Consider the following 10,343-nt stretch of genomic DNA (forward strand, 5'->3'; position numbering starts at 1 on the left):
CTATGAGTTGATTTGTCTGAGTTTCCCAAGTTTTCAAACTATCATACATAGCATCATAAACTCATTGAACAAACTTTTTGTCATCTGCTGAAGAGTCTAGGGTTAGGGTTACAAGTGCAGCACATAATCTAAGGTGGACACAGTTCTGAGAAATAGCTCACTTCTCCTAGCTGAAAAAGCTATTGTCCAAGCCCTTTTACGGCAAGCAAGGGCACATGTAGGCGCACCTACAGCTAGGGGAAATTAGGCAATGGCGGAATGTAGAGGTGGCACAGGCTGTACGACCGCGCGGGAGCAAAAAACGACTCGATTTGGGGGAAACGACAATGGTGCAACGTATACAGCAAATCCGCCTAATTGATGTGCCACACTAGTGCGCCTAGAGATAGGGAAGACCCTCACAAATTTTGGTGGGCAATGAATGAGTGAGTTGGGAGCATTGAACCCTCCACCAACTGTAGTCCTAGGATCCCTACCTATTCTTTCCTCTAAGATACCATGTTGAAATATTGAAAGCCATGTGCAAGTTGGCTATGGTGGATCAAATAATAGTGCTAGGTTGAAACACATGATAAAGAAGAATAGTGTAAAATGATGTATACACTCAAAAGAGACAACAATGTTGCGAAAAATGGTTGATTGATTACTTCATATGCAAGTGCCCTTTTATAGATTCCATACAACTCAATACCACCTAGTGGTTTCATCAAAACAAGTGGTTAAACACAAAACTACATGCTAGAGAAGCTTCTCCCACAAGCTAAGTGATTTGGTCCCTTTCACATGTACATGGTCCATTTGGCCCCATCCTTCTAGGGATGTGTTTGGTGCATATTTCAACAACGAGAGAGCTGGAGAAAAGGGGAGTACAAACAATACTGAAGGGGTGACAGGTGGTCCATATACTGAGAACCAAGTGGAAACTAAGACGTACCAAACTCTAGGGTGGCCCGCAATTGCGAGCTGTCTCAAGGCCTCCATGGCAAGCCTCAGGTACCTGCAGGCATCCATGTGACTAATGCGACAGAGATATGTGACCGTCTAAAAGAGCACGTCCACTACCATCGGGGTTGCAGCAAACTCTACTTGGATAATCTGGTGTGGGACTGATGATTTGCTACGGATCATACGGGAGAACATCATGACCTAGGGCCTCTCAACTCGCTACCAATCCTCATCAGATAAATCTCGCCCTAGAAGGCTACTCCATACATCAAGGTTGGTGTGATGAGGGTTTCAAAAGGCAAACCCTTCGTCCTGGGCTCCAAGAAATGTGCCTAGAAGCATTGCCGCTCAAGGCTGCATATCCCTGTGTCACTCTGGCATGTGTTGCGGGAAGCACTGTGAAGCATGGACCACAGAAAGTGACACCAAGGTAGACATAGAATGAGACAATCTCCACAGAATCCCCTGTGTATGTGAAGCTCAGTCTGGATGTAACCAATCCGAGGACCTGGAACAATAGACAAACACTTCTAATATGCAAACAAAGTATGAAACACAGCAAGAAGCCACAATAATATAAAGACACTACACTAAGCCGGAACGGGCCGGCACCCCGTAGAAACTTCTTTGTTCAAATAGAAGCTTTTACAAGAAACCAAGGTGTGGGTGCACCTTGCACCAGATTTTCCACAAAGCATTAGCAACTTTTCAGGGAGCGTATACGATACTCAAGCTTGTCCCTCCTTGCAGAAGACAGGCCACAAACCAGCCCAAACCTGTCACAAACAGTCCCAAAAATCAGCCTTCAAACACTGCCCGTTGTACGGCCAAATCTATGAGCCGGCTGAAACCACATGTATGAGTACTGTACGGTTGTATGGATGCTGAGCTGATGCTGAAAGCAAGAGCTTCTGTACAGCTATATGAATCGACCAGTTGAGTGAGACCAAGGAAAACGACCACAGCTGCAGTCAGCTGTACAGCCAGCGCACAGAAAAACACCAGTAGGCAGCTGCAGCATGGCCAAGAGAGAGAAAGAGCTGCACTGTATGGCTGTTCTACACCACCACGGCACAGAAGAGAGAGAGAGAGAGAACAGGACAGATGCCTTCTGCAGTATACGACCAGTGCAAGGAAATCAGCAAAAGATGACTGTGTATGGCCAGCACTAAGAGAGGGAAGAAGACAGCTGGCAGTTGGCTAGAGCCCTTCAAGCGCCTGATGATCAAGACAAGATCCCCTTCTTGCTTTTATAAAGTCGACCAGCTCTTTATCTGTTGTGCTTTTCACTTTTTGCCATAAGTGGCTGAGTATGCCCAAAATATCAACTTTTATGCTTTTCCCAGCTTGTTGCCCAAGTTTTATCTAGGCGCCTCCTTCTGTCCACTTGTTCATGCCCAAAATATCAATAAGTCCAGCCCGTCTTTAATGATGTGTGAACACACTAACTTATAAACATTATAAGTTGCTTTTATGATTAAATTCCCATGCTACTCGAATACTCTTCAAGTGTAGCAAATACACTGCCAATCAGTAGTATTTCATAATCCGAGCATTAAAGCCGTAAGTCCAAATCCACAATCCAAAATCAGATACGGGCACAAGAGCCAACCATATCGAGAATAAACTTTATCCATATTCCGAGTCAACAACTTTGATAATAACGAGACACAAGCACAACAGCCAACTGTGCCCGAAATCTCCATAAATCCATAAGTAGCTTAAAGTACCTGCAAATAGAGAATAAGCAGAATACATAGTCACAAAACTTTGCCATGCCATTGGACTGCATAAGAGCACCACTCCTATGATCCATATGCATGCCCAAGCCTAACACGCTTCACATGTTCATGTGGTTCTCCAGAGCACCACTCCTATGATCCATATGCATGCCCAAGCCTAACACGCTTCACATGTTCATGTGGTTCTCCAGAGCAACAACCCTTCCATGAAACCACATATGCTCGCCAGAGTTTCCCCTTTCCTCGAGACTTTACTCACTAGGGTCACCAACCCTTCCATGAGTCCAAATCCTCACTCACTAAAGTCACCAACTCTTTACATGAGTTTAGAGGTTCACCAACCCTTCCATGAGTTGAAGGGTCACCGACCCTTCCATGACTCTAGATACTAACTCACTAGAGTCACCAACTCTTACATGAGTCCACACGGTCACCAACCCTTAGTCACTCACTAGAGTCACCGACCCTTCCATGAGTTGACATGCTCACTGGACAGAGTCACCAACTCTTCCATCAATTCATGAAATACTCACTGGATAGAGTCACCAACTCTTCCATGAGTTTACATTAGTAATAATGAGAGTCACCAACTTTTCTCACTCACCAGAATCACCAACTCTTGCATGAGTTTAGATAACTCACTAGGGTCACCAACCCTTCCATGAGTTCATATAAGATAAGAATGAATCACAGGCATAGAGATCATGGTTCTCCATAAACATGTCTGCGATAAATAGTCTTACAGGCATTTCGGCCGATAATAGAAATCCATAGAAAAATCCTCGATCCATGAGATACCCAGAAATTCCAGAAATTCATTGCATCCCATAGAACATGGAGCAAGAAAAACATACTTCATCCCAGTAAAGGGAGTGATAGAGCTGTATATAAAGCCTAAGAATCTCAGCCAACGATAACCATATAGATGTGCCAAACCATCATATATATATAAATCCTCGAGCAAAGATATGCCAAAAATGTAGTCCATGGTCATTGAAAATATCCGTATGAAAGCCATATAAACCAAGCTTTTCAACCATTATGTTTACCTGAAACAGTTCAAGGCAAACAACGCACAGTTCTCCTTGTACGGTATACAAAGGGTTAAGTGTTCAAAAACACTCACAATAAATTGCAAAAAGCACCAACTTTGCAAAACTCAAAGTATACTTAGCTTTTCTTCACCACGTTCGATATGAAGCCAAAAGTAATATCTTGTCACCATATCCGTAAGATATCCTGAGATATATCTTCATAAAACTTGCCTATAAGATTGATTTATAATCCACAAATGTAGCATATGCCAAGCTAGGACCGTATGAAACAAGTTTCAAACAACGAGGCCCTCTTTAAACCTAAGTTTAAGTCTTTAGCAATCCTTTAAACAACATACATGAATCTGAAAGATGTAGTCGAGACGACACCAGATGGGGTCCCAAATTACCCGCCGCTGAAAGGCCCCTCCCTGCAATCAAGAGTATTTGCTTTATTTCTTCTGGAGAACTGAATACAAGCTGAACTGTGTCCACAAGATTGAGGAGACAAACTGACTGACTGACCGCCAAATGTAAGAACAAATGACCAAGCACTGGGTAGAACTATGCATAAGCTGTAGGCGACTATGAAGCTATCTTCGAAGATAATACACCGGCCCTAGATTGAGGGTTGGTGTGCTAAGAACTTTAGAAGAGACAAAGCTTCGATTGCCTTGGCTTGGAAAGCACGAAGAATGCTGAAAAGTATGCAAAGGCTGGAGGCCTAAGCACAAATGCTTGACTGCTACTTGATAACTCTGATTTTTATCTGATGATTTTATGGACTATGGCTGCTCACCTTTTTATATGTCCAAGAGGTACTAGTCGGCTGGTTTATGATGTTGTCGGCCTGATTAAATTGCCACGACTGAATTTACACAGCATTAAATGCTCCTTTTAAGTGTGGGCTTTCCTGGTTGCTGACTGACTGCAGCCCAGGCCTGGCCGACTACTGCCCAAGCCCTCATAAGAGCTGTCGATTGGGTCTACAAGATGGCTAAGGTATTTAATACCCATAGCAAGGCTGTCTCTCCTTGGGTAGGCCTTGGGGCTAGCCCTAAGGCTAGCCCCTACAACTTACATGCTTCTAATGCAATCTAACATATGGCTAACATCTACATGAGGACTACTTACTAAATTCTCTAAACTGGGTTAAGAGGACTAACCTGACATTGACCTCTATGGCTAGGAGACTGACCTACATAGCTCGTATCTGACACATCCCGGATTGGGGCTCACAAAGAGGTCACGGCATATGACAAAATATCCTAAAAAGGTACTACTTCTGTACATGTTTCTTGCACTATTGATGAGCCAGTGTGTCACCGTGTACCACAGTGCATGGGTGCATGTGACATTCCCTACTGCTTAGCTTCGCGGCAAGTTCATGGCTTCGAGGTAGTCCACTAAGAACTATGGATACTCGAGAAAGAATTCTTCATCTACCCAAACGGCTTCATGGGTTCCTTGATCTTTGAACTTGGTATAAAATTTGTGAAGTCATCGTCCGAAACCATGCTTCCAATGATGTAGAAGGATCTGCTTGAGCTCTATCACTTCTGCTTCATCAACCATTTCTGGCTGCTGCTCTTCTAGAACATTCTGTAATGAAGATCCGACATAAGGCTTTAACCAAGAGACGTGGAAGACGACGTGCATCATCCAACCGTCTTGGCAATCTGAGTTGCATGGCGACATCACTTAACTTCTTGATGATGGAAAAAGGACCAAAACTCCTGAATGATAACTTTGGATAGTGCTTGCCCACTTGCTTGAGTCTTTGCTTCATGATCCTTAAGTATACCCAATCGCTCTTTCAAGTTGTTGTCTCACCTTGACTTGTTTGTCTGTCTAGTATAAGCCTCCTAAGCTTTGGTAAGGCGCTCTTTGACTAACTCAATGATGGCTGAAAATGTTTCTGATGTCTTGTTGGCTTCCAAGGAAGGAGATATCATCTGCGTGAGAAGGGAAAAAAATCTTCGACCAAAGGCTGCCTCATAAGGGGTTCTGCCAACACTGGATGAGTGTGTCATTGAGAATCACTTGCACCAACGGGAGATGAAGCTCCCACTTCGGTTGCTGATCATGGCAATATGCTTTAAGCACATCGAAAGCCAACTAGTTGTAAATCTTGGTTTGGCCATCAGTCTGGGGATGGAATGCACTCAATAATTGCAATTTGGTACCAAAGTTGTTGAACAGAGCTCGCCAGAAGTGAGATGTAAACTTCATATCCCAATCTGAAGTAATGGTCCATGGAAAACCACATACTAGATACCAAAGTCGAGCCGTTTGTTTGCATGGTATAAGCATACAAAATTTACTGAATCTGTCAACTATCGTCATGCACTGAGTATTCTGAGATCAAGTAGATGCGGGAAGTGGTCCAACAAATCCATCAAAATGTTGTGAAAAGGACCCTCAAGAATGGGCAATGACTGAAGCAGCCCTGCCTACTTGGTGTGAGGTACTTTCACTTTCTGACATATAGGACATGCAGAAACATAGTTGTATAGATCCTTGCACATCTTCGGCCAATAAGAGTATCTTTCTAACTTCTCCAAAGTCCTGTTGATCCCGCGATGACCACCAACAAGTGAATCATGGGCATCATGGAGGAGTGTCGGTCTCTTCTCCCTGAGAACACATAGTCAACTCTTCTAAAAGAGCCAACCGTCTAAATGGTATAATGACCCAGTTCTGAATAAAGGGCCATCCTGTAAGGAGTTCCATATTTTGCACAATCAGCATATTGTGTCTTCATACTGTCTAAGTCCTTTCCTTATATCTCTAATACAATGGACTTCTCTACTATCTGAATACTACCTTTCTGACCAAGAGCATCTACTACACGGTTGTGCTTACCCAGTACATACTCAATCATTCCGCCAAACTGTTAAAACAACTATCTATCAAACCAACCAACTCCTCAAACATAAGGGGTTGAGGGTTACCCCTCATGGACAAAGTGAGAGAAGTGTGGAAGTTGAGGTAGCATTCTGGAAGTGAGTGTAGTGTCATGGAGACTAACTACCTTTCAACAATGACTTCATCAATGTTAAGCAGTTGCTCTCAAAGATCCTAGATCTTCGTAAGATGATCAGCCATGCTATCCCCTTCGTTCATTTGCACGTTTTTAAGCTCTTTCTTCAACTAGGCAACTCTGGCCTCATTTTTGCCTTGGTACATAGTCTCCAATACATCCCATGCCACGCTGTGAGGTTTTACATTAACGGATGTGAGGAATAACGGATCTCTTTACTGACAAAGAGATCAAGGCCATAGCATGAGCATCACGTGCATCCCATCTACATTGTTCCTAAGTGACAACTACAGGTGCTGCTGCATGCTAAGCATTCCACGTGCAATGTCTACAGGTCTAGGCTCATCACCACTTACAAACTTTTGCCCACCAGAAAGTTCTTGACCATAAAACTCCAGAACGAGTAGTTGGTGCCATCCAACTTATCCTCCTATGAGAGTACACCAAATACATTTGTTGTGTTTTGTGCTATTGATACAAGTGCACGAATTGCAAAGAGGCTCAAAAATAATCTGTATGCAACCAAAATGCACTGCTGTGCACTATCAAGCCCAAAATGCACAAACTGCCAATAAGGTGCAGTCACTTCTGTTCATGAATGAAAATAGCCTCAAATTTCACTTACAAATGCAATTGGTCGACTTCAAGTAGGGTAGTGTGTAATTGACCAATGTCAGGAGACAATGGAAGCCCCAAATTTTCGCCGTAAAAATCCAAGGTATGTGTACTGTAAGGCACCTTTAGCAGGTACAATAGGTACAAATGTTGATTCAGTTGTACAATAGGCTGGTAAAACAATCAGGGATAGTCTGGCAGCAAGCACAATTGTGCAAGATGATGACATGGCACTGTATGGACAGGTCAGTTTCAGTTCAGAGTTGTACGAATAGAATCAAGGCAGCAAGGCGACCACACATGTGAAGGCGAAAACTAGTTAGGATTTGGTCATACAACACTCTAGTTTAAGTGTCCTTTCACACTAGGTGTCCAAGGGGGAAAACCCATCGGGATAAAAGTGCCCCTAGAGTTATCTCCTATTCACATGTGACACTACATATCAAGTACCTGTGGGGATCCATGTGACTGATAATGGAGGTATCTAACTATCTGGAAGAGTGTATTCACTGGGCTGCAACCAACTTTGCCTGGATAATCTGGTGTAGGACTGAAGGTTTGCTGTGGATTATACGGGAGAACATCATGACCTGGGAGCTCTCAACTCATTGCCAATCTTCATCGGATAAATCCGCCCCTAGAAGACTGCTCCATACATCAAGGCTAGTGTGACAAGGGTGTCAAAAAGCCAACCATTCATCCTGGGCTCCTGGAAATGTACCTGGAAGCACTGTAACTCAAGTAAGCCCAAGGCTACATATCCCATGTCACTTTGGCATGTACTATGGGAAGCATGGTGAAGCATGGGCCACTGAAAGTGACACCAAGATAGACATAGGATGAGACAATCTCCATAGGATCCCCTCTGTATGTAAAGCTCAATCTTGATGTGAAGGGGCGGGAGATACTAAAGACCATTACCTTGGTTTTACCAAGGTTAACAGAGAGTACTCGCATCAATAACATACTTTTTTTCAAGAGATTTTTTACTTAATTCATGCAGGCTAGAGCGAGTTCTACACATTCAACGCGTCACTCCCAATTGCACCACACAGAGGTCGAATCTACAACATCTACATTGGAACTTTGACTCTCTAACCACTCAACTGCATGACAAGAGAGAATATCAATAACATGCTCTCCACCTCTGCATAAAAGTGATTGTCTTGTAACCCTTGCGAGAGTCAAGACGCTCATGCCAGCTAAGCAATAAGAAAGTTCTCACAATCCAGATATCCCCACATGTGAATGTGAAGCTTTCCAATCACAAGTGTAGCCTCTTCAAAAGCTGAACATGCATGTATCTCCATATCGTATCCAACTTCCAATCCCAAGGTGGCAAGACATATGGGTAAAAATCAAATTATCAAGGGAACAATCATCAAACATGAACAAAGCGGGCTGATCCTTGATTTATCACCATGCCTTACAAATCTTTCTTTTGCCTTCAGCTGAGTGTCCAAAGTTTCCTTGCACAACAAGAATAACATTCCCATGAGCCTTCTCATCATGGAGCTGGCCTGAATCAAGACATTCCCAAATCGTGCGGCCTTTCCTACCACATTTGAAGCAGTTCTTTTGGCTGGTTGGTTGTCCACCCTTTTTGCAAATTTGGGACAGTCTTCTCTTTAATCTTGTAAATTACTTCTTGTATTGAGCATGTTGTCCACTAAATCTTGGTGTATTTAAGTGTATTGATTAGCATTCTGTTCAACCAAGTCACATGGGATCAAGTAAGTCAAGGCTTCCACAGTAGGACACTTATTACACCCTTGGTCGGTTGTCTCAATAGCAGGCGGAGTCAAATGAGTCATAGAGACATCTTTTTGTATCATAACAAGATATCCAAAACACAGTTCATCTCTCTCTTCTCTCTCTACCTAATCATTGCTTTTGCATTAGTGTTCCTAATCAGTAGGCTTAGGGTGGGATCAAGTCAAGGCTTCCACAATCGGACACTTATTAAGCCCTTGGTTGGGCGTCTCAATAGCAGTCGGAGTCAAATAAGTCATAGAGACTAAACACCTGTGAAAGCCCTGTTAAAAGGAGGAAAAAGGGCATTTTGGGGTCACGGATTGAAGGCTAAAATCAATCTTCGTTTGCAATCATTTTATCTGCAAATTCTCCACTAATTTGCAATCATTTTATCTGCAAATTCTCCACTAAGAACAACGAGTTGGTGAGTAATTGCAAAGTTTGATTCCGTTATAGCTACAACCCTTGTTGAATGATGGGTTGACCTAACCCTAAACCTAAACCTACACCCCACCCTAAGGCAATAAGATACGGGCCTGATTAACCAGTACTTACCTGCCAAGCCCAAAGAGGCTCATGGCGCGCAACGCGGCCGTGTCGGCGAGCTTGATGGGGGGCAAAATCCTCACTGGAACTGCAAACAGCTGAGTCGACGATATTTAACAAATTGGATGCTTTTTCTTAGCACTAGAACTTCACCGGCACCTTCCGGCCTGCCCACTACCTTTTTGTATTACACTGCTGCCATGTGACACGTGGTTAAAGAGGAGCTCTCAGACCTGCCATATAGTAGTTTCTCGCATTGTTGCTCCCTTATACAATGCTTCCATGTATGAGAAGAGAAAGCATGTGGCAGGGGAAAGCACCCGAGTCATCGACCTCAACAATCACCTCTCAAAATAGTATTTCAATTGTACTTCGTACCAACTTGTGAGCTTATATTCAAATGTGAGTGACTATATGTGTGAATACACTCATAGTGTGAGATGTGCATATGTTTTGTTGGGAATGAACATTCCTATAAATATGTATGTGTACATGTGTGTGCATATTCATGTGTGTAAGTTCACAGATTTCTCTCTCTCTCTCTCTCTCTCTCTCTCTCTCACACACACACACACACGCATACACACACAACACACACGTGTGCACTTGCACGCACCCTCACACACACACACTCTCGCGCTACTACAGAGCTATAGACCCTTA

At 43.3% G+C, this 10,343-nt stretch overlaps 1 protein-coding gene across 6 annotated transcripts in view; it reads right to left on the minus strand.

Moving 5' to 3' along the window:
* LOC147611240 (uncharacterized) overlaps window positions 1-10,002 on the minus strand; it is a 74,461-nt gene extending 64,459 nt beyond the window's left edge. For 2 of the 6 annotated variants that reach the window (XM_086785048.1, XM_086785049.1), the window contains exon 1: window positions 9,690-10,001. In XM_086785048.1, coding sequence (XP_086641174.1) covers window positions 9,690-9,712 — 23 coding nt within the window. In that variant the 5' untranslated portion in view covers window positions 9,713-10,001. Of the gene's footprint in view, window positions 1-9,689 lie in introns of all 6 variants that reach the window. The other 4 variants (XM_086785046.1, XM_086785047.1, XM_086785045.1 and 1 more) reach the window with 4 other exon arrangements.
* Between the last annotated feature and the right edge of the window lie 341 nt (window positions 10,003-10,343).

This window comes from Cibotium barometz, chromosome 47, assembly GCF_041138505.1.
Source record: "Cibotium barometz isolate CiBa-2024 chromosome 47, ASM4113850v1, whole genome shotgun sequence".
NCBI classification, from domain to species: Eukaryota; Viridiplantae; Streptophyta; class Polypodiopsida; order Cyatheales; family Cibotiaceae; genus Cibotium; species Cibotium barometz.